This window comes from Crinia signifera, chromosome 8, assembly GCF_055691185.1.
Source record: "Crinia signifera chromosome 8, ASM5569118v1, whole genome shotgun sequence".
NCBI classification, from domain to species: Eukaryota; Metazoa; Chordata; class Amphibia; order Anura; family Myobatrachidae; genus Crinia; species Crinia signifera.
This window is the reverse complement of record NC_139224.1, coordinates 61,612,748-61,637,557: the sequence shown is the minus strand read 5'-3', so window position 1 is coordinate 61,637,557 and position 24,810 is coordinate 61,612,748. Positions and strand designations below refer to the sequence as shown.

The 24,810-nt window shown below is 43.9% G+C and overlaps 1 protein-coding gene across 1 annotated transcript in view; it reads right to left on the bottom strand.

Annotated features, from left to right (window-relative positions):
• Nucleotides 1-7,369: 7,369 nt before the first annotated feature.
• Nucleotides 7,370-24,810, bottom strand: part of XRCC6 (X-ray repair cross complementing 6) — a 45,961-nt gene continuing 28,520 nt past the window's right edge. The window contains exons 8-13 of the mRNA XM_083156555.1: nucleotides 21,771-21,939; nucleotides 21,024-21,185; nucleotides 20,053-20,182; nucleotides 17,835-17,935; nucleotides 13,998-14,111; nucleotides 7,370-8,508 (exon numbers count right to left, since the gene is read on the bottom strand). Of these exons, the coding sequence (XP_083012681.1) occupies nucleotides 8,306-8,508; nucleotides 13,998-14,111; nucleotides 17,835-17,935; nucleotides 20,053-20,182; nucleotides 21,024-21,185; nucleotides 21,771-21,939 (879 nt within the window). The 3' untranslated portion in view covers nucleotides 7,370-8,305. The remainder of the gene's footprint in view (nucleotides 8,509-13,997; nucleotides 14,112-17,834; nucleotides 17,936-20,052; nucleotides 20,183-21,023; nucleotides 21,186-21,770; nucleotides 21,940-24,810) is intronic.

The window sequence follows — 24,810 nt, the reverse complement described above, 5'->3', positions numbered from 1 at the left end:
TGTGTCCATTTCAGCTTCTTTAGTCAGTACCTGCTTATGTGAATTATTGTGACATTATAGAATTTGCACTGCATATATAATACCAAACACTGAAGAAAATATTTGAATATTCACAATCCCATAAAAATATACTTTCTAACCACTAATGTGCCCTTTATGTATACACGAGTGAGGTTTTCTTTTCTTTGTATTGCACTTCATTTATACATTTCCACATGACTAAATCATTTAATTTTTTGTTCTTTCAACTCCTATATTTAAGTTCTAGGTATTTCAGTGTAGGACTCTGGGCCAGATTCTCTAGGCTTCAAAAGTGATAAAATGGAGAGTGATAAACAGCCAGCCAATCAGCTCCTACCTGCCATGTCACAGACTGTGTTTGAAAAATGTCAGACAGGAGCTGATTGGCTGGACGTTTATAACTCCATTTTATCACTTTTGAAGCTTAGAGAATCTGGCCCTAAATCTGTACTTGTAACTGTACAATTAGTTTGTCCTAGTATGATTTAAACAATCTGGAGGGGGGTTGGAGGATGACTGGTGGGATTTTGCACTATTGTCAGAAAGTTAATACTGGTAAGGGACTGGCTGCTGACATCACTAATTTCCTGTATCTGGTTATATGAAATCCAAAGAAGTGGTTCTACTTTTTCATTACCTAGCAAATCGCCAGCCAGGTGCAGTAATGGTGGCCATGTACAACACTTCCAAATATTGTTGAATTATATATACCAACATACCCTGCCAGCAAACCACTATACTGAACCAACAGTAATAAAGTACTAGATGTTGCTTACACCTGCAGTACATTATACTTGGGCCCCCATGTCCTGGTATGCAGTCAAAAGCTTTAGGGGTGACAGGAAAAGGTTACCATGGTTTAGGTTGACATATTCAAATGATTGATACAACCCACTTTTTTTTTTGTCTCCATTAACTTATTCATGCCAGTTTACATACAGATGTAGCAGGCTACATCTTTGCAGAGGCTGGCGATTCCATGGCTGGCGCACCCAGTGGCAACAGATCTTTATCCCTCTAGCACAGGGATGGGGAACATAACAAATGTTATTTGGGTAGTAATGCATCTGTCACTTGGAAAAATGTTCACCTGTATTGTAAGAGAAAGCGCTACCTTTTAAAATAAATACAGTATAAAAACTGATTTAACCCCTTGCGTGGTAGTCCTGAGAATTTTCAGGGCTATGCCTTAATGCCCAGACTGGCAAGCCTGGAAAATTCTCGGGAATGCTGCTGGTTAGAGCCGAGCAGTGCTGATAGCTGAACTCCGCTTCAGCACTGCCCGGCGGCGTGTCCCCTTCCCGTCTCCCCCTGGCTGTGTGACAGTTTATGACGGTGCACAGATGTCTTGCTGGGGGACAGGGTAGTGGCTGATACACAGTTCAGCAGGGCTGCCCGGATCAGGTGGTGGTTTTTTTTTTTTTAGGGAGCACTCCCTAAAAAAAAAAAAAAAACACCGGGGATAAATGGCTCAATGCTCTCAATTTTAAATACTTTTTACATATACACCACCAATCTAGCACCCCAGCAGTGTGCTCTGGATTATCAATGGTATTGCCCAGAGTGTGATTGCCTCCTTGCAGTCTATCTCCTTAAACCAGGGCAAATCTCTACATCTCACTCCCTGCCTGCAACACAGGTCTCCCTTGCTGCAACATGTTACACGGCCATAAAATAAATCCCTTAGAGCAGTGGTTCCCAACCTGGGGTACTAGTACCCCTGGGGGTACTCTGCAGACCAGTTGGGGGTACTTGAAATTTATATTGGTAATGGCGGACGATGAAAAGGTCTTTTGATGGCTGAAGAAGGCCAATTGCCATGGAGACAAACCATGTTGTGTCATATGCCTGACCAGCAATCCACTGGGAGCTTCCCATGCTGCCCTCAGACATCAGCAGTCATCTGCCCAGCACTGACAAAAGTGGAGGAAGCAGCGGCATTAATCCTACAGGTGTTAGCGGGAATCTTGGAGATAATACACAACCAGTGTCTAGACACAGAAGGGCAGGATTCCTTGCTGTATGCTACTCCTCCACTCCTCCTTGATATAAGGACATGCATAGGATCCGCATACAGCTAAGTACTGTCCATATTTCTAAATGAGGAGGGGGTACTTATCAATGAAAAGCCTAATCAAGGGGTACGGGAGAGAAAAAAGGTTGGGAACCACTGCCTTAGAGCACAGGATATGTTTTTAGACTGCAGTTTTTGCGGGGTTTAATATTCATGTAAACAGATGGACCAAGGGGAACCTTGCCCTGCTTGTAAGACGGCCTGGAAATACACATGCCCAGGGGTCTGAACGAGAGCCAGCTTGGGCTGCAGCCTTGGGGAGGTCTATGAATGCCCTGGTTGAGGCACTAAATAGACAGAGGGACAATTAAATCAGGTCTTCTGGCCCCAGTTTTTCCTCCCAAAACTCTGGGATCCATTGCTCCCGCACAAGGGAACCCCATATTATTGCAGGTCATTCAGGACACTGCGCAGGGGGTGCATAAAAAATGAATGCACTCATGGAAAAGTTTGCTGATAGTCCTAATTCCTCTAGAGGACCTTCAGTTACACCTCCTCTGTTAGCAGCTGATTCAGATGATGGTGTGTGTGTGCAGACGATTTGTCTGGTGACCATAGGGAAGAGGCTGAGGCATCTGTTCCGGGCATTGAAGATCTTATCCTGGCTGTTGGACTTGTCAGAGGAAGATAGGATTCAGGCTCAGTGCATTTTTAAGAGAATGCGCAGAGCTGTTACTTTTCCTTCAGACCCTGGTATGGTCTCATTGTTAGGTGAGGCTTGGAAAGTACCTGACAAAAAAGTGTCTACGTCCAAGAGATATGCAAATATGTAGCCCATGCCCGAAGAGCATGTTAAAATGTGGGAGAAAGTCCGGTTGGTGGATGCACCGGTTGCTAGACTGTCCAAGGCCACAGCATTACCAGTCCAAGGTAGTGCAGCCTTTAAAGATCCGGTGGATAAGAAAGTGGAAGGATGCCTAAAAGCTGTTTTTGAGGGAGTGGGATTTACACTCCGCCCCATTATTACCTCATCTTGGGTAGCGAAGGCTATGATTCAGTGGTCTGAGGCTTTAGCTGATCAGTTGCGGCCTGATTCTGAGGCATTTTTCCTGGCAGAGAAACTCAGCTGTGCTGCAGAGTACATCACTGAGGCTGGGGAGGAAGGTGCCAAGATGGCATCCAAGGTTTCTGCCATTTTTGTGTCAGCAAGGGGAGCCCTTTGGCTGAAGGTCTGGACAGTGAATCTAAGAAAGCCCTGGAAACGCTAGAGTTTAAAGAGGGAATTGCTTTTTGGCTCCGAACTGGATGCCATTATTAAACAGGCCACGGGGGATGGGGGGGGGGGGGGTACCTTCTTGCCTACCACCGCTTATGCCCCAGGGTCTAAGGCGGGAGCATTTAAACCTGCTTTTCACTCCTCCTTTCATGGCGCTGTTTCCAACAGAGGACAGGTGGGAAGAGATTTGGGGCCTTCAGTAAGAAGCAAGGCTCAAAAGGAGAGGATAAATCCTCTGCATGACGGAGTACAGGCTCCCCGTTCTGGTCTCAGAGTGGGGGGACCCTCCTGCATTATCGGAACAAGTGGAACCTTCCAACAACCGCCTATTGGGTTCTGTCCATTGTCTCAACAGGTTTTTGCAGTGCTGGGCAATTGCAACCCTCCAGAAGTTAAGGAACTACACATCCCAGGATGCTTTGCATTAGTTTTGCTATGTGGCCATGCTGAAACGGATGCAAGGCATGCTGGGATGTGTAGTTCCTCAACATCTGGAGGGCCGCAATTGCCCAGCCCTGGGTTATCGGATAAATCTCAGGGAGAATCCTCCAAAGTGATTTCTGCCAACCCCTTTACCACGAGACGCCAGGGCATGCACGGTTCTTTTGGAAGCGGCCTCGGCTCTCAGGTAGAAAGGCGTTGTGGTCCCAGTTCCTCAGGAGGAACACAGGAAGGGTTTTTATTTGATACTCTTCTTGGTACCCAAACCAGACAGGTCAGTCGGACCCATTTTAAATCTGAAATCCCTAAATCAACACCTATGGGGGGCTCATTTTAGAATGGAGTCTCTCCGCTCAGTGCTTGGCAGCATAGAGCCAGGGGAATTTTCAGCATCCGTGGACATCCAGGATGCATATCTACGTATACAAATATGTAAGGAACATCAGTCTCTTCTTCACTTTGCGATAGGCGAGACTCATTTACAGCTCCAGGCCCTACCCTTTGGTCTGGGCACAGTTCCAAGGGTATTCACAAAGGTGATGGCAGCAATGGCTGCGTCACTGAGACTCAGGGGGATTGTGATCATCCCATACTTAGACGACCTGCTATTCAAAGCAGAGTCAGAGAACAAGTTGGTGGAAAACCTGTCCATAGTAACAGTTTTTGCAGGACATGGGATGGGTTCTAAACATGTCCAAATCCCACTTAATTCCATCTCAGAGATTACTTTTTCTAGGGGTAATACTGAGCACCCATTTACACAGAGTTTTCCTACCAGATTCCAAAGCAAAGGATATCCGTCTACTAAGGTGCACATACACGTAACCATTACCCGGTACTTTTTGTGCTAAAATAGCATCGTTGTGCATACGATGCAATGCTATCTTAGCACAAAAAGTACCTGGTAATCAGTACGTGTATGGGCACCTTTAGTCCTACTGTTACTGCAGGCTACAGTTTGGCAGGGAGTGAAACTCCTGGGCAAAATGGTGGCGACTTTCGAGACGCTTCAAATTTGCCAGGTTTCTTTACAGAATTTTTCAATGGAACATTCTGTCTTGCTGGTCAGGAGATGCAAAGACCATGAAACAGGAAAGTTTACTTCTCTCTCAGGAGACAAAGGAGTCCTTACTTTGGTGGACGGACATAGAGACGTTGCAGCTGGGGCGGTCGCTTCGCTCTTGGGACTAGGTGGTGATAACGACCGACGCCAGTCTCAGGGGTTGGGGGGCAGTTGCCCTTCACCATCGGTTGTAGGGTCTCTGGTTCAAGCAGGAATCCAGACTTCCAATAAATATATTGGAGCTTCATGCAGTATGGAAGATTCTTCAGCAGGCCGAGGATGTTTTGAAAGGCCTTCCAATCAGAGTGCAGTCAGACAATGCCACAGCTGTGGCTTACCTGAATCATCAGTGCGGGTCTCGCAGCAGGATGGCAATGCAGGAACTCTCACGGATCCTTACCTGGGCAGAAAACAACATTCCGGTTCTGTCTGCTGTCTTCATTCCGGGAATCCGGAATGTAGCGGCGGATTTCCTCAGCAGGGAGGATCTGCTGGAGGGGGAATGGTGCTTGCATCCGGAGGTATTCCAGGAAATTGTGAGTCGCTGGGAGCTCCCAGAGGTGGATCTAATGGCCTCCAGGAACAATGGTCAGGTTCTGAAGTTCTGTTCCAGGAACAGGGACCCAACCGCCTGGGCGGTGGATGCCTTGACGGTTCAGTGGCAGTTTCACCTGGCATATGTCTTCCCTCCATTCCCAATGATACTGATGGTGTTGAAATGAGTGAGGTCTCAACAGGTGCAAACCATTCTGATAGCACCAAACTGGCCCAGGAGGTCGTGGTATTCGGACATTCTGAGGTTATCAGTGGAGTCTTGGCCTCTTCCTCTTCATCAGGACCTGTTAAGACAAGGGCCGTTTCTTCACCAGGACCTTGCTCGGTCAGTTTGACGGCCTGGCTTAGGAGATCACCTTATTGAAAAAGAAGGGTCTCTGATGCGGTGATTCAGACTATGCTTGGGGCTCGTAAGCCAGTATCTGCGGCAAATTATCACTGGGTATGGAAGATTTACATCAGGTAGTGTGAGCATCAGAAAGTACACACCTCTAGATTCAAGGTATCCAGATTATTGGAGTTCTTACAGGATGGTTTTTCCTCGGGACTGGGTTTAAAGTACAGCTTTCTGCTTTATCCATCTTCTTCCAGAAAAGGATAGCTTTAGACCTTCTTACAGGGTGTTACAAGGTTGAAACCACCTTGTAGGCAGCCGGTGGCGCCGTTGGACTTCTCTTTGGTTCTGTCTGTACTTCAGAGTCCCTCTTTTGAACCGTTAAGGTCAGCTGACCTTAAGTATGTGTCTTGTAAACTTAAGGTTTTGTTAGCCATTGCTTCGGTTAGACGGGTTTCGGAGTTAGGAGCGTTGTCCTGTAAATCTCTGCATTTAATTTTTCATGAGGATAGGGCTGTGCTTCGAACAGTACCTAAGTTTTTGCCGCAAGTAGTTTCCTCCTTTCATCTCAACCAGGAGATTGTGCTCCCATTATTTTTTCCTCCTGAAGGGACAAATTAAGAAAGTTGGACGTAGTTCGCACCTTGCGAATTTATGTGGGCAGGGTAAAGGATATCCGCAAAACGGATCTGTTGTTGGTTCTCTATGGATGTGCATAAGAGAGTTTGGCCTGCTTCTAAGCAGACCATTGCCAGGTGGTTTAGGTCAGTGATTGCCTTTGCTTATACCAAGGTGGGTAAACCGGTTCCTTCTCGGATTAATGCACATACCACCAGGTCAGTAGCTTCCTCTTTGGCTGTGCGTCATGGGACTACAGCGGAGCAGTTGTACAGGGCTGCCACTTGCGAACTCATGGAATCTGTAAAATTTGGTAAAGGTGTGAACAGAGGACCGTCGGATGATGCTTCATTTGGACGGGCAGTGATGAGAACTGGCAGTCTGGGCGAACCCTACCCTAATACCGGCTCGTGAACGTCCCAAGGTGAAGCTGTGTCACCGGACTGGACGAAAGAGAAAAGTGGATTTTTGTAAGAACTTACCGTTCAAACCCCTTTCTCTGAGTCCAGTCCGGTGACACAGCGATCCCTCCCCTACGCTCAGTAAGTCATGCCGTGCATGTGTCATGTTATGGTAAGATGATTGTGCTTATAAGATGTCGGGCATTGTACTGAGTTGTGTATCCTAGTGTGATTGAACTGGAGCATGATGGGATGCAGAAGGGGAGGGGCCTGCAGCCAGAGGAAAAGTTTCAGCTATAGGTGCCTTGGCACCTACATCCCAAGATGGAGCGGTGTCACCGGGCTGGACTCATAGAACGGGGTTCGAACGGTATGTTCTTACAAAAATCCCCTTTGGGGGGGGGGGGGGGGGCGTTGGGGGAGGAGCCCCTTTGCAGGGACACCAACAACAGGGAAAATTTATGAATCATTATTTTGAAGTTATAAATGCCCTGGGTCCCATGGGAGAAGCACAGGAGGGTGCGAAAAAGTGGGGAGCACATTCAAGTATGCTGGAAGTGTTCCTACTGAGTAGAGACAAAGCAATAATTCTGTAAAAATCGTTCATAAGACAGAATTGCACCATGTGTACACACCTTTAGAAAAATTCTAAGAAAGTTTTTGTCTTTATTAACAGAATGCATTACAGAAAACATATTAACATGAATCCACATTCTTGTAATAAGTTCAATTAAATTGCCAAAGTGCAAGTGGAAAACTGCTTGCAGACTATATAAAAAAAAAATATAAGTGCTTGTTTTAAGTTCCTCACACTCTCAAAAGAATCTCTCAAAACGTATAGCTCTTGCTGAAAGCACAGTTAATATAATTACTGTTATATAATTTACACATACAAATAGAGCCACGGTTATTGGTAGCGCAGGCGTGATGAGACTACATTAGCGCAAATGGGGCATGAGCGTCTCACACCTCAGTCATGCTGATGAGAGCGACTAAAGCCCCGTACACACGGGGTGGGAAAATTTATTGCCTAGCAATATATTCCTGAGCAATATATTGCCCAGTGTCTCCTTTACATCAGCGACCAGAGATGGTCGCTGATGAAAAGGACCTCTGCTGGGGGAGCTGCAGAGGTAATTAGCTGGTCGCAGGAGCAAGCTCCTGCGACCAGCGATTACAATGGGGCAGAAAACGGGAGCGCGCACCCGGCGATTTATCGCTGGTGCGCACTCCAATCACTGGCAATATGGTCGCCAGCGACCATATTTCCAGCGATTATAGCCCCTATCGCCCCCCCGTGTGTACACAGCATACGTCTGTAGTAGGGGCAACAATTTAGTCTCTATATTAAGCAGACAATCTACTACATTTCTCACAAACAATTGTTCAGGCCAGAAAATAGCAGTCTGCACACTTTAATGCAATTTGAATAATTTTTAGAACGCACTCCATTGTGAGCAGGCAAATTTGAAAATCACAACATACTACTCCCTGTGCAAGCAATTTGGTTTCAGATAAACAATGTATATTGTTATGCTTATTGTAGGTCTTTTGAAGCCCAAGCACAATAAGAATTAATAGTTTAATTTTTCTTAAAGTAACCTACAAGAGCATCCAGCAATTCCTGCTTTTTCCCACCTTTCAGCCCATAAACCCGACAGGATTCCTTAAGCACTGGTACAGTTAATTTCCCCAGGGTCCCATTCTTCACATAGGCTCTAAGTTCTGCTTCAGAGAGAGCAGTGTCAGTCTTGGGCTTCTTCTCAGCTTGGCCATCCCCAACACCTGTAAATTAACCAAATAAACATTTAAAAAGAAAAGTACTATTGCAAAACAATCATACAGGGCTACATGTCACAACATTAAGCAGTATTTGGACCCCAGAATGCTGGCATTGGTAGTCTGAAAAGCTATATATTGTACAAGGTCCAATTATGCAACTGATGGCTAGACAGATCGCTTGGAAAATTGACAAAAATCTGCCTGTGTGTATGCCCATAAGTCTGATTCCCTTTTTGTACATTATGGTTGTGAGGTTATCACACTCACTGTAAATCTGTAATTACTATATTTTATTAGGTGTAGTAATTAATGTACTATTTTAGTCCGTCGGTACCCTCTTATTCTCCATAGATGTTTCTATCCCCCAAATCTGTGTGTATTTCCAGATCAGATCGCTCTTGCCCTAATATGGTCTGCCAGGAAATACCCAGGAAATAATTCACCAAAAGGTTATGTCCCATTACCATACTTTTGTTCCTGCTATCACAGGAGGGTGTTAGCTGAGGGACAATCTTCACAGGGGGTGATCCAATTCCCCTGCTACCAACAGGAAATGTTCACAGGGGGTAATCAGGACATAATGTAATCAGACTATGATTGTGTCTCTACCTTCAGCTCCTTTGTGTCAATACCAGACTTAGTGGAACCCGGCACCACAGGGGGTGATCAGCCCATAACGTAATCCTGTGTTGTATTGTATCTTGCTCTGCATATCCCTGGCCACTTCCAGACTTACTGGAACCGACCCAGCAGGGGTTGAGAGCAGCAGTTGGACAACTGTGGATTGAAGGTGGGATATACCTTATGCTTGAATCCACCAATCAGGAACTTGGGCAACCCCACAGATGATGCGATCACCGTGGGAATTTGAGAAGTTTTTAAAATGACTTGCACACAAGCCAGGAGGGAGATTTGATGGACTGTCCTGGACTAAGAGGTTATGCTCTGTCTAGGTATCGTGTGGACTTATATGCTATCACTGCTGTGGGGATTAAGTGATAGTTTGCCCTGTGGAACTGATCTGGGACTGTGACTATACAAGGACTGTCTGTTTGGACTTTGCTACCCGAACGTTTATATGCTACATTTGCCTCTTGTTCCTGTCTTCATCTACTTTCGTGTGCTGTGATAAAAATAAACCATATTTTGGTTTCATCTGCTCGGTGTCTGAGTGATTGAAGAACCCTGTATCTTCACATTTGGCGGCAGCGACAGTGGGATCATTCAGACACCAACCATCGAGCACAGAAAGCACAGAGAACAGAGGATCAGACCATATGTAAGGAAACGGAAAATGCAATAAGGTGATGTTCAGCAAGTGAGCAGGTGTCAGTCCTGTGAAAGAGAAAATGTTTCCAAGGGAAGGAGCAGAGGAGCTCAGGGATGGAGGTTCTTCAGTGTATCGGCAGGCTGGGAAGCCGGATCTGTTATTTATTGTCAGAAAGATGCATTATATCTGGGAGTACTGGCAAGAAGCTCAGCAGATGGTCAGCGGGTGGAGAGTATCCAGCATACAGGACAAGTTGTGTTACCTGGGGGATGCATTCCTGCACTGTAAAGGTGAGGCCACCTCGTGGAATCTGCTGGGAGAGCCAGAGTTTGTAGAATTTACAGAGGAAGTGATTGCTACAGTTACCCAGATGCTACAAAGAGGACAATATTCTGAGGCTGAAGGACAAGTCCAGAATAAATTGATGCCCCAGATAGAACCAGAGGAAAGGTCTAGAAGGGGGCTACTGCAATCTGGGCAGACAACCGAGGGGTCTGCCACAGAATTAATTGTTACTGCAAGAGAAGGGTCGTTGTCAGGGGGGCCCCTAACTGCCCTTGAAGAAATGAGTATGGAGGAGCTGATAGCAGAATGTCAGCTGCGGGGTATACCAGTTCAATCCTGCACTCGCGGGGAAATCCTTCAGCAGATCCTTCACGATCAGGGAGATCCTACAAATGCATTTGCTGATTATCGGGCATGGATCCTCCATTTCGGTGCACAGCTGAGTGTGTGGGAACAATTGCAGTGTCTGGAGGAGTGCTTCGTGGTGGCAGAGGAAGAGGCGATTGATCGCGGGCTCCTGGATACCCCAGCATGGCAAGATCAGTGTCGCAGGGGGCGTGATGAAAGGCACCGTTTGCAACTGCTTCTCCCCCATCCTAGGGAGGAAGCTGCTCAGTGTTCTCTGCAGGGGGAGGTTATCCCCAACGTGAAGGAAGTGAGGCCTCTGAGCCAGGCACCCCGGGAGGAGCTGCACTACTGCTTCCCTTTTGCTGAGGTGGGAGATGCAGAATTATTAACCTGCTGCCAGGGGATCTATGAGGACTGCGCCCAGGAGGAGATCACCGTGGTTAGAGGAGTATCCAACAACATCCAGGCCACCAGCCCACCAGTCGCAGATGATGTCGTGTTTCGGGCTGCCCAGCATACTCAGCTGGGGAAGGAGGCTATCGCGGAGAAGGAGGTGTGCGCAGAAGTAGCTGCAGGTGAGCATCTGGCTTTTAAGGGGACAGAGCTGACACAGCCTGTCCTGCAGCCACCAGCGGAATTGTTTGTGATGGAGGGTCCCTCCTCAGCCCTGGACATTGAGACCAAATGCTGGACTGAAATTTGCCATGCCCCTAGTTTGGGTTTGGGGGAGGAAGGACAGGACGGGGTGGTGGAAGTGCCAGGGCCAGAGCCCCTATATTGGCCTGCTGTTTGGCCCCTGTTCCTTGGGCAAGAGGGGGAGGTGGAAAGTGGTCCCTGCCCCATTGTGCCCGAGGCAAAAGTATTAGTAGGTTACAATGTTGCAGAGGGGGGGTACCCAGAATCCGAAGAAGAGGAATCGCTACATCCCTTGTTAGTTCCAATGTATGACTTAGACTGTAATCATGCCCTTGCTGGTTCTGCAAACCAGCCGCCTTTTACAAGATGGGTTTGGTATGATGTCACCCTGTGGGACTCAGGTGGTAAATCCAAACCCCAGATTCTCTGCTCTGCATCCCGCTATTCCAGGTTGTTATTGGTTCCAGAACAGCTTGGTACCGGGACTACAATAGTAGGGGAAGGAATGTGAGGTTATCACACTCACTGTAAATCTGTAATTACTATATTTTATTAGGTGTAGTAATTAATGTACTATTTTAGTCTGTCGGTACCCTCTTATTCTCCATAGATGTTTCTATCCCCCAAATCTGTGTGTATTTCCAGATCAGATCGCTCTTGCCCTAATATGGTCTGCCAGGAAATACCCAGGAAATAATTCACCAAAAGGTTATGTCCCATTACCATACTTTTGTTCCTGCTATCACAGGAGGGTGTTAGCTGAGGGACAATCTTCACAGGGGGTGATCCAATTCCCCTGCTACCAACAGGAAATGTTCACAGGGGGTAATCAGGACATAATGTAATCAGACTATGATTGTGTCTCTACCTTCAGCTCCTTTGTGTCAATACCAGACTTAGTGGAACCCGGCACCACAGGGGGTGATCAGCCCATAACGTAATCCTGTGTTGTATTGTATCTTGCTCTGCATATCCCTGGCCACTTCCAGACTTACTGGAACCGACCCAGCAGGGGTTGAGAGCAGCAGTTGGACAACTGTGGATTGAAGGTGGGATATACCTTATGCTTGAATCCACCAATCAGGAACTTGGGCAACCCCACAGATGATGCGATCACCGTGGGAATTTGAGAAGTTTTTAAAATGACTTGCACACAAGCCAGGAGGGAGATTTGATGGACTGTCCTGGACTAAGAGGTTATGCTCTGTCTAGGTATCGTGTGGACTTATATGCTATCACTGCTGTGGGGATTAAGTGATAGTTTGCCCTGTGGAACTGATCTGGGACTGTGACTATACAAGGACTGTCTGTTTGGACTTTGCTACCCGAACGTTTATATGCTACATTTGCCTCTTGTTCCTGTCTTCATCTACTTTCGTGTGCTGTGATAAAAATAAACCATATTTTGGTTTCATCTGCTCGGTGTCTGAGTGATTGAAGAACCCTGTATCTTCACAATGGTTTTTACAAGTGTGGGCTGGTGTGCTACGAAGCAGGCCTTGGCCAGATGACTCCATTCCATGCACATACTGCGGCTGATCATCCTGCCCCAGCAGTAGTGACTGCTCAGTCCACTCAGGTGTTTAGTTCTTCTTGGGTGGCACTGCAGAGCAGCTTGGAAAGGCCGCCACATGGTCCTCAGCCACATGTTTCTTCAATTCTATTCTTTGGGCACCTTAGTCTCAACACCTTTCAGGCAGAAGAGTTTCTGTGCAGCTCAGAAGAATTTCCTTCATTAGGGACATTGCTTTTAGATGTCCCAGCATGTCCGCTATGAAGTTTTGAAGAAAAGGAGTTTTATGTAAGAACCTGGTTAAATCCTTTTGTTTGAGATTGAAAAGAGACACAGGGCGCCCACCCAGACACATCTGGCTTGCAGAAGTTTGTTAGGACTCCGGTATATTTCTGGGCTTGCTAACTTGCCTTGCCAGGCTGGGGGTGGTTTATAGGTGAAAAGGAGCCTGGGACGTTGGTAAGTTAAGACTTTAACCACTTGGTGTATCTGCGTACACAAATACAGCTGCAGTCGCACATAGGTATGCCACACAATACTTTAAATCAGCATAAGCTGCTTGTGTGTCCTATTCTCATCACTTTGTAAATGAGACACATTTTAATGGAAAAAATTGCTTAAAAAGACACTCTGCATTTCACAACTAGGAGGATAGATCTGTTTTTCCACATTTGGGGCCCCGAGTCACTGTTGTACACCAAAGCCACCACATGTGATTTTGGAATCAGAGGAGTGTGAAAATGTGCCAATGTAACAACCACTGGGATTCGTAACAAGATACCGACCACAGCTCCGCAGCTGCTTTCAAATGCGTACATATTTGCAGCATCAATACAAAATCGGGCAAACATCGAACTCCTGAGTAAGTCTGGATATTCAGAATGCCTGCCACAACTGAGAAGCCACTTCTGCACACAGGATCGCGGTTTGTGGAAGATACACACCTCGAAAATAGTCCAGACACCCCTGCATTTTTCTAACCATTCCCCATTACCACCAGATGGACATTCTCTGTCGATCATTTGATTGAATCCTGACTGCAACTGTAATCACAATTGAATCACTGCACGCACGCATTGTGGTAGTGAAGCATGTGCAGACCACTGATCGTTTCTTAACTGCTTAGAAGTATTATTGAGGCTCTTGCTGTAGTGTCTAAATGACAAACCTGAATAATTGTAGATTGCTTGCCAAAAAAAAATAAAAATGACCATAAAATAACTAACATAAGGCAGTACTGCAGCAAGGGTATGTTTTATCCAGCAAGATGTCCCTTCACAAAGTGGTACATTTTGTGTATGAGAAGTTTAATACTGAAGATATTACAACATGGTGCCAGTTTGGTTATGAGATATTGCCCAGACGAGAGACTGTATGAAAGCTAATGAATGAGTGAAACCTCCCAGAAAGTGTGTGGAAGTAGCTTGTGTTTTACATTACCTTGTTTTCTTTTCACGGCTTTGCCCTCCGGGTTGTAGCCAGATGGATAAACCAGCTCTTTAAACTCTTCCCCAAGACTGCCTAAACGTTTATCAATCATCTCGACCTTTGGCACTGAAAGTAAAATGAATCACAAAAAAATCTCTTAAATTCTAGCGCAAGATACAGCTATAGTCGCAACAATATTGGTATTTTGGCAATCACCAACATACAACAATAAATGAAAATTATTGTGCAACACACAACGCTTCCTTAACACCGTAAACGCCTATTTGGTGAGAACCCATAGGGGTGCGAACCATTTTAAGCTAATTCGGCCCTGCAAAGGGTGCGAGTTAGGCTTAATTCCGGTGCAGTTTTCAGTGTTAAAATGGTACCCGAATGGCAACTCGCACCCTTGGGCGATAATAGGATCGACCCCATAGACTCCAAAACTCCAGCTAATGGAGATATATGGAGATAACTAAGAAAGTAATTGGTGTAACACAGAAGTTCAATTACACATTGCACTTACAATATTGAGACAATAATAAATGCATAAAACTCCACCTTATGGCAAAACAGCTGTGCCAACCCACACAAAATATTGCCGAAAACAAGCCATCCTCGCCGTCTAACACCCTTGCCGGCCGCTAGCCCTATTCTATTTTCCGGGGAAATCCTCACCGTCAGAGGACGGCAAGGATTCCCCCGAATAGCAAGGTTTGCCACTAGTGCAAAAAGTTTGCTGCATATAATGGCAAGCTATGCCATTTTGACGGCCACACTCGCTGTTCCCACCTCGCTGAAAAGAACCAGCTATGGCAAATGAAGGGAGGGTCAGTTGAATAGTGACCCGCGAGCTATCGGCACTGCTCGCCGTCATAGCTCGCCATGTGGCATTGAATATACCCCATTGTGTTGGCCCTGCAGCACAGCCAGTGACCAATAAAAAATAAATACACTTTGCTACTCTGATGGTATCACTAGATTTCCATTTACTGGAGTGTTTGGCCTTTTCTTCCTTCAAGCCCAATATCATGTTAGCAAGGTTTTGAGATCAATACTGGCTGGTGACTGGGATCTCTCTGGATCGGCACATAAGACAAATAAGGGAAAATGCTCCAATTGAGCAATACCTGTTGTCAGCAGATGATCTCCTCTAAATGTCATCTTACTCTATGACCACTCTGTCTGCTGCCAAATATGCCGAAATACTACCTACAGTATGCACCCAGAGTGCTCTACCTTCTCTAGAGTTATTTAAGGAAAAACTTTTCTTTTTATTTCATATAGACTGATTTGTAGCAATCTCTCTAAAAGGAGACATGTACAAACATTTCTATTACTATGTGGGAAAGTGTAATGAAATTGTCCCTTATTTTACTAGAGAACACATACATCATTGCTTCAGTACCAATGTATGGCACCAAACTCACGTACTTACAATAAAAGCCAATTTCTATCTGAAGCTTTGAGACCTTTTATAATTCTAAATGGTTTGTGATGCGTTATGTAATCCCCTCATTTACACGTTATTTTAATATACCTCGGTTTTCTACTTTTGTAATTTACGGCTTGTATATGGATATATAACTTCAGTACTTTCTTATGCCTTATCAAAAAAAATGAAAAATCGGTTTAGAAAAGAAAAATAAATCCTCAAAACCACTGACTAGGCTATTAGGGTGTGTAAACTCCTGGCCAATATCAGCACGAGGGGTTATATCTGGCTGAATCGGAGCGACATATCATGCATATTGGGATAGGTGTATACCCAAATGCACATGCCATATCTTCTGGTTGGCAGTGCTATAAAGCCATCTATAAAGATATTGCTTGTGACCTGGTGCAGTGTAGTAAAGGATGCAGCGAGGGATCGTTCGGTCATTCAGGTGTGTACCACCTATAAAGACACGTCAGCCGGTATATTGGCCAGCTACACATTGTTACAATATGTATCTGGCCTTAGAACAAATGCTGTGATGTTCTGCTTGCACTGTTTATGGTCCTTCCATGCTGACTGTCTTTTTACCATCAAGTGAAAACTTTAATGAGTTCTAACCAAGCCCTGTCTGCTTATTGAGTTACATACAGTGAATTGGAAAAGAAAACCCAACACCATGTTCTAACCTGTGTTTTACCCATCAGGCAGGATAAAGTGACGGTACTTATGTAGTAACTGGGCTGCCGATTTTGAAATCGGGTCCATCGCATCGCATCGCACCCGACCATATCGCATGCGATGCGATGCGATGGACCCGATTTTTCCATAGGATTCAATGTTAAAATGGACTGAGTCCATTTTAACATGGAATTCAATGGGAAAAAGGGGTCCTTTTCATACCCCTACTATCCAAGTGGGCATGGAGTTGGATATAAACCTGTGGCGAGCGTAGCGAGCCACCGAGCCCGAAGCGTGGCGAGCCCTGCGAGGGGACGCAGAATACCGTCCCCTCGCGGGGCTCGCTTCGCTCGCCACGCTTCGGGCTCGGTGGCTCGCTACGCTCGCCACGCTTCGGGCTCGGTGGCTCGCTACGCTCGCCACAGGTTTATATCCAACTCCATGCCCACTTGGATAGTAGGGGTATGAAAAGGACCCCTTTTTCCCATTGAATTCCATGTTAAAATGGACTCTGTCCATTTTAACATTGAATCCTATGGAAAAATCGGGTCATCGCATCGCATCGCATCGTATGCGATGCGATGCGATATCGCATCGCATCTGATTGTATGCCTTAACTTAAGGCATACAATCAAAAAAAATCGGCAGCCCAGATACTACATAAGTACCAAAGTGACAACCAGAGTAGTAAGAGGAGTCTGTCTTGTAAGTGATGCATACAGATTCTGTTCAGAGTATTTTTGTGAACCATTAAAGTAACTTTTCAAAACTCATAAATATTTATCCAATCTGTTAATGTATTTACAACCCGCTGTTATTACCAATCTAGTCCTCAAAAAGTTACAATGTGTGATGCTTTACCATCACGCTTAAAGCTACAGTATAATGGCAACATTGCTTTAATCACCATTAGTACCATGCTGGCATTATGCGGTCAGCATGACTGGATGACTTTCTATTTGTTGACATTCTACCCACTGACCTATCATACCATTTCTGGTTTACATTGAGATTAAATTCATGCCATTTTAGGATTTAATGATGGTCAATTATGTCTGAAAATATTAAGAGACAAATCTAAGGGAACTAGTTCCATGTGACTGTAGTCCCAAGTTCGTTAATAGACCACAGTATTTATTTTGTGCCCAGTTAATATTTGCATAATCTGCTGATCATCACTTCTGCCATGCGAACTCTACCATTTCTAGTTTTCACCTTACAGTATATTGTACAGCAGCCTAATTTAGATTTCCTATCCGGGACTGACTACTCTGTTGTTAGAACGCTCACACTTAATTGCTTTGTTGTGTTCATAACTCAGAGCCCATCTGTATATAATCTCACAATCTACCTGTCCCTTTAAATTAGTTCTGGTTCTGCTCTTGCCAACTTAAATATATTAATAAACCTGTGTTAATCATTACAAGGGTTGAACAATACCAAACACCAATAGGAGCCAAACCTTTGTTAATGACTATTGGTTGTTTCATTTATTTCTGTTTTATGTCAGTCTCCATCACTGTGGAGTTTAAGTTTTTGGTAAATCTCATTTTTAAAATACCACCACCATTTGGATTAGATGATTAATATAGTCCAGAGATAGGGACAATACCTTTTAATGGGAATATGTATGAAAAGACAAGAAATAACTGTATGACAGTTAAAATATGAATAGTACGTACAGAAGGTTTCATAGTCTTAAAAGGTGAAAAAGGTGCGTTATAAAGACTTACATGTCAGATCTTCAATGGGTTCAGGCTCCGTCAAATTAAGAGCAAGGGCTTCCAAGTTCCGAAAGTGCTGCTGGAGAACGGGATTCTCAAAGGCATCACTCCTGGGTGGGGAACCAAGGACAATGGATCTTAGAGATATGGAGCCAGATGCACTAAGCTTCAAAAGTGATAAAATGGAGAGTGATAAATAGCCATCCAATCAGCTCATACCTGCCATGTCACAGACTGTGTTTGAAAAATGTCAGGCAGGAGCTGATTGGTTGGTTGTTTATCACTCTCCATTTTAGCAATATGACACATTTATGAAGTCACATTAGGCACCTCACAAACATTTAAATCGGCTGAAAGGGTACACACTAAGATATGCACAATTTTTCTATTCAATTTTGCTTATAGAAGCAAAAATCGAATAAAAATGGAATCCAAATTGAATGCTTTTAGCAGCATTTGATACAGATTTGATCCCAATGCTTGTTCATATATAGTGGAAATTAAAAAGAAGGCAAGACTATATAGTAGAAAGTGAACGGCATATCGAATTGAAAGCCAGATCTAACCATGTGTACGCACCTTCACCCTAAAGGTGCGTACACACTGTTACACTGGCATTCGATTTCAATTCAATATGCAATTCGATTTCTACAATACAGTCTTGCCTGGCAAGACTATTTTTCTTTTCAATTTCCACTATACGTGAACATGCATTGGGATTGAATCTGCCTCGAATGCTGCTAAAAAGCATTCAAATTTGATAGGATTTCTATTCAATTTTGCTTCTATAAGAAAAATCGAAAAGAAAAATAGTACATATCCCACCGTGTGTACCCTCTATTAAACTCAGTAGTAAATTAAAGTAATATATTTAATCTGTACTAAAATATAATCAAACATTTTAAACGAGCATCCCCTCCTATATGAAAGAACTATAGAAAAGCAGGGGCTGCGTGTGAAGGCCACCTGTTGTCCCATCCCTGATCTAGTTTGTCAAATGCATCGTTTCATTCTTTTATGGTATAGGTGCCCAACATAACCGCTGCAAGACCGTTCTCTGGGTCCAGTTACTGATGTGCAAAAGGGTCTTTCCTGTGCATTATATGCAATATATTTGAGTTCTCTAAATACATTTTTGTGCTGCATTTACGTATAGTGGTGTTCAACCAGGAAGTGATGACATCACTTCCGGGTCTTAGGTATATAAACTGGCCCGGTGAGGCTATACAATTGTATCCTCTCTGGAGGATGGATACCAGGTTGCCTGGGCTGATCATGAGATTGACTTTACTTGCTGTACATATTCCTTATGATGGTCTATACTAGACCGAAACGTCACCTTACGTCGGATGTACCACTTGTACCTACAATAAATTCTTGTTGCTGATTAAGTCCTTGGCTCTGGTATTCTCCATGTTAGTAGTAATGCTCTGTTTTTTTCTTTTCTATTTTATTAAACTCTTTTGGAGACCAAGCTACCAGAACGGTTCACAGTACTGGAGATGAACCCTATGACTCTCCTCCTGCTACCAAAGGTCTACACTCCTCATTCTCCAATCACCTGGAATTACACTGATCACCAATTGGCTGAACGTTTGGTTATTGACACATTGGGGCAGATGTATGAACCAGCGTTAAGCGCAGAAATGGGGGGGGGGGGGAATACGAGTTACCTAATGTATTACTAGCCCACCTAACGTGCGCTAGTGACAGCGGCGGGGGCTGTCCCCTGCAATTCCCCCCAGTGTTTAGCGGGGCGATGTATTAATAGTCGCGCAGGCATTAATTCACCCCGGCTGCTTCGTCAGCTCAGCGCTAGCCTTGTCCTATCCCCCACTGTGGGGACAACCCTAGCCCTGCTTCTGGCTTGGGCTGCGCTGGAGATCTCACGGTTTTAGCAAGATCTCGCGCATTCCCAGGGGGGGGTTTTGGAAGCACATTGCGCATGCACAGGACGCTGGGGGAGCCGATAAATAGAGCCGTTAACGCTGGGCATAGCGGCTCTCCTTATCGGCTTGGGGGGGTTAATACATCTGCCTGTAACGTGTGCCCGCTTCTCCATGTTATGCTGGAGAAGGGGGACTCGTTATTTAAAAATGTAATAGGCAGATAAATAGATCTGCCCCATTAAGAGATATTTTTACTTTGCGTGCACACATTTATCTATAATACCATATTAGCCTTGATTACATTTAACACTGATTTGCACATTTATAAAGCAACACACCTATATTTAAATCTGAGCTTATGCAAAATCTCCTTCATCTTATCCACTTGTTCGTCATTTGTAGGTATAGTTTCTGGGTATTCAATTTTACGAATGTCATCAGCAAATGGAATGAAAATAACATTGAAACCTGTATCCAGATAAAAAGAAAAAATAAACAAATTCGTCTATTACTGTAACAAATCGTGAATTCTGAAACCATAAGGCATAACATTTAAACTTCTCCACAAGGCACTACCCAGCACTTTCTAGCTATGTCCTTTGTCATCCTGCATTTACAAAGACAGAGGATGTCACTGATGACATGTGGAAGTGTGTATAGTCAGCGACAATGTACACATTGGACGACATTCTGAGTATGACGCACGGACCAGTCAGAATAGGCAAAATCATTAAGGATGTCGTCCAGTGTGTGCCCAGCTGACGGGCTCATACCTCCTCCTGCTTATGTATACGCATTTCTGGTTTCCAGAATCATTATACCCAATGTTTACTTTGTCTGTATTGCATCTATGTTTCAGTTTTTAGGCCACACATTGTTCGACTTTATTTTTAAACAGTAAAACCTATTAAATAACTTTCAACAACATTATATTCTATTTTTATTTAAACAAAAATGTAAAACACATTAGAGTGACTACAATAATTGCCTAATACGACATGCCAAAAATGCCCTCAGTGGGTGTTTTTTTTTTATTATCTTTATTCCCAGTGGTATAGATGCAGCAGATAGTCACTTGTACTTTCAAATGAGCGGTTTAGTGTATCAAGCAATGAAAAATGTGGACCACTGAAAAAGATGCCCATAGTTGCCAACCATTCAGAATCTACCTATCATTTTACAGAATGTGTTTGATAAATGTTTAATCGAATCAGATGAATTGCTATAGGCACCACTCATTAACTGCTTGACACATCAATGCCCTGGTCACTGACAGTTAACTGTTCAGTTTACTTCAAATTCTGCTCACCTGGGGGTTTAACCTGTACATTTTCCTCATCCAGTTTTTCCTCCTGTGGTACCAATGCAACAAAACGTGGTGGCGTATTTCTCCGGGGTGTATATCTGCAAATGGCCATAACCTCTCGTTCTAGGCATTTGATGAGCAAGGCCTGAAATAAAGTGCTGCTACCTAAAGAGCACGACAAAAAAAACCACTAAAAATAAATTCATAAGCTGCAACAGTAACAATGGATGAAGTCCTTGCTACCATGAGGTTTGCCACACAGTTAAAAAAAAAATAAAAAAAAAAAAATAAAGTGACAGCTCTTCCAACAGACCCAGGAGGTGGCTGTCTAGTGTCATCTGAAGTTCTCATCCAAATCCATCCAGCGAAAGGCCCTGAACATGCTCCCCTCGCCCAACATATAGTTGGCTCCCGAGTGTGACCACAATTTGGTTTCTTTAACCCCATATCCTCTATGTTATGCAACTTTGCCATATCTTACTGCCTTGACCCACTTTGTGTAGTGTCTGGACCCCTTTTTTGGGCCCCCAGGACCCCCACGGAGTGGCCGTGAACATAAGAAAGCCACCTCGTGTTAATTTCCTCCAAATCGGTTCAACAGTGTCTAAATGCATACCGTTCTGAAGCTTTCAAATGGTACTGTATGTTCTTGTCATTTGGGTAAAAATAAATTCTCAATACACCTACATAAGAGATTATTAAGTGGGAAGTTAAAGCTTTTCTGCCACTTACAAATTCGTTCTGACTTACCACTGATCTGAGACTCCTCCGGGTAAATAAATTGTGCAGGTTTGATAAAATGGTGTTTCTTAAGCAGGCTGATTGGTTTAAACCCAATTAATACCAAGCTGGGATCATCAAACTTCTTCAGCTCTTCTGTCTCTTCCTTCTCCAAAATAATCTGCCGGTTGCTATAAGTCTGCACAAAGAGAAATGAGGAAACACTAAAGATGTATTCATGGTCTAGTTAAACATGGGTCCTCAAACTACGGCCCTCCAGATGTTGTGAAACTAAAAATCCCAGCATGCCTTGCCACAGTTTTGCTATAAGGGAGTGTTTAATCTGTGTAGTGGTTTACTTCCCACTTTTCACTATTTCATATCTTTTTTATCGTTTATGGTGCTGGGTTGTACTTTCATTTTATTGGATTTTAATATGTATTTGTTTTACAGTATGAAGTCCTTGTTAACAGCGTCCGAGCTCCCCGTTATCCCCATAGCTACCCGCTGTTCAAGCCTGACACGCAAGCGGCATCAGCATGGAACGCATCTATACACTTCCAGCATGCGCGACGTCACTTCCGGTGGGTGACACGCAGACGCCGACGTATTTCCGGCGTATGGAACGCAAACGCCGGCTGAGGGACAAGGAGGCCGGACGCTGCACGCCGATTAGCGGCATCTGTTTGTTATTTAACATAACAGGAAGGGGTATATATATGCCCGCTACTTGGACTTTACTTTACGCTTCTGACGAAGGACACTATCCGAAAACGCGTTCAAGCGTAATTACCACTCAGCTTGACGCTTTGGACTGGCCTGAACAGCTGCAGTATCGTCGACCCCAGGACTGAGCCCCCCTTGTTTCCGGGACGAGGGACCCAGACCATAGGAGGACACCACACCATCTATTGTATGCTGTTTTGCCTGGTTCAAATTCGTTCATGCTTTTAACAAAGTCACTTTATTGTAAGTGCATTTTTTAGATTAAAGCTTTTTATATTGTATTGACCTGCACTATGTTGCCTATCATTCTGTCTCCCCTGTATGCATAATAGGGGAGCAGCTACTACAAACCAGTGGTTCTTGTTGGAATCTGGTCATCCATGTGATATTACCTGCAAAGCTTCAATTTGGTTTTGTATCATTTGTAGTGTTTTTTAAACACTCTGCTTCATAGCTAATACTGAGCGCTATTCTTGCCTATCCACATCTTTTTGCTTTGTAGTGTTTAATCTGTGGCAAGGCATGCTGGGATTTGTAGTTTCACAACATCTGGAGGGCCGCAGTTTGAGGACCCATGGCTCTAGTATCTCAATTTAAAATAGACTGAGACACTTCCATTCCACAGCACTGCCCAATAGATTGCATTAAATGATAGAGGATTCAGAATAGCATTAAGAAGTGTAATTCTTTAGCAGACTATGGCAGCAAAAAGGGGTGAGGGAGGACTATTATGAAAATGTATAAATGGATTATTATCAAATTTTTTTTTTTTTTTTTTTTGACTTTGGGCCGGATTCTGGTTTGCTTAGTAAGCTGCGAACATCGCTATACTTCTGGCACAGTACCGTAAAGAATGAACTAGTCTGTTTTAAACAAAGAAAAATCATGAAAAATGAATGACAACCTTTGTGACCATGTGGGCCAATAGTTGTCGACCTTTTCACTGTTGACTAGACACTGTAGATCTAATTATTGGATACCTTACTTGGTTCTAAAACCAAGCACTTTCGATAGTGTTTATGACCAACACTTAAAAGTGCACTTGTTTTAACTAGTCATGTTGTCATAGAAAATCATTGCGCTTTTAAATTTTTGATGTAAACACGATTGGAAGTACCAAAATTTATAACCCATTGCTTTAGTAAATTAACCCTGATGTAGTATAAATACCACCCCTCCTTTCTCTTTTTTTTCTGTATCCCCTTCCCTTTGTTTTGAAAACCTACTAAAAATCATTCTGTAAAAAAAAAAAAAAAAATCCCTTTTAGCTTGTACAAATCTACCATTACAACCACAATGCTTGACAGGTGGCGTCAGACACTCTTCCAGCATCTTTTCACTTGTTCTGCATCTCACAAATGTTCTTCTGTCTGATCCAAACACCTTAAACTTGGATTTTTCTGTCCATAACACTTTTTCCCCCCCCATCTTCCTCTGTCCAATGTCGGTTTTCTTTTGCCCATATTAATCTTTATTAGCCAGTCTCAGATATGGCTTTTTCTTTGCCACTCTGCCTAGAAGGCGAGCATCCAGGAATCGTCTCTTCACTTTAGATCTTGACACTGGTATAAAGCTGCCAGTTGAGGACCCGTCTATTTCTCAAACTAGAGACTCTAAAGTATTGGTCTTCTTGCTCAGTTGTGCACCGGGGCCTCCCACTTCTCTTTGTACTCTGGTTAGAGCCTGTTTGTGTTGTTCTCTGAAGGGGTAGTAGGGAGCAATTTCCCACATGGAATAGCCTTCATTTCGAAGTACAAGAGTATAAATCGGACCCACAAATGCTCCATATACTGAACTAGTTAAAAGGAAGGCCAGTTTTATGGCTTCTCTAATGAGCAAACCCATTTTCAGCTGTGCTAACATAACTGCACAAGGGTTTAAGAGTTTTCTAGTCATCAATTACTCTTCTAACGCGATTATAGAAAACACAATGTACCATTAGAACACTGAAGTGATTGTTGCTGGAAATGGGCCTCTATACACCTATGTAGATATTCCTTTAAAAACCAGATGTTTGCAGCTGGTAGCAGTCATTTAGCACATTAACAATGTATAAAGTTTATTTCTGATAAATTTAAATGTTGTTATCTTCATTGAAAAAAAACATTGCTTTTCTTTCAAAAATAAGGACACTTCTAAGTGACCCTATTACCCTGATACCTATGTTTAAACCTGCAACAAATTGAATATTTACAAAACTATGTTCGGTCATGTTTTATTAGGTTTTAAGATAGATACTCCAGTAGGGATGTGGAGCAGATGGTGAACAGGACCAGATACTCCAGTAGGGATGTGGAGCAGATGGTGAACAGGTCCAGATACTCCAGTAGGGATGTGGAGTAGA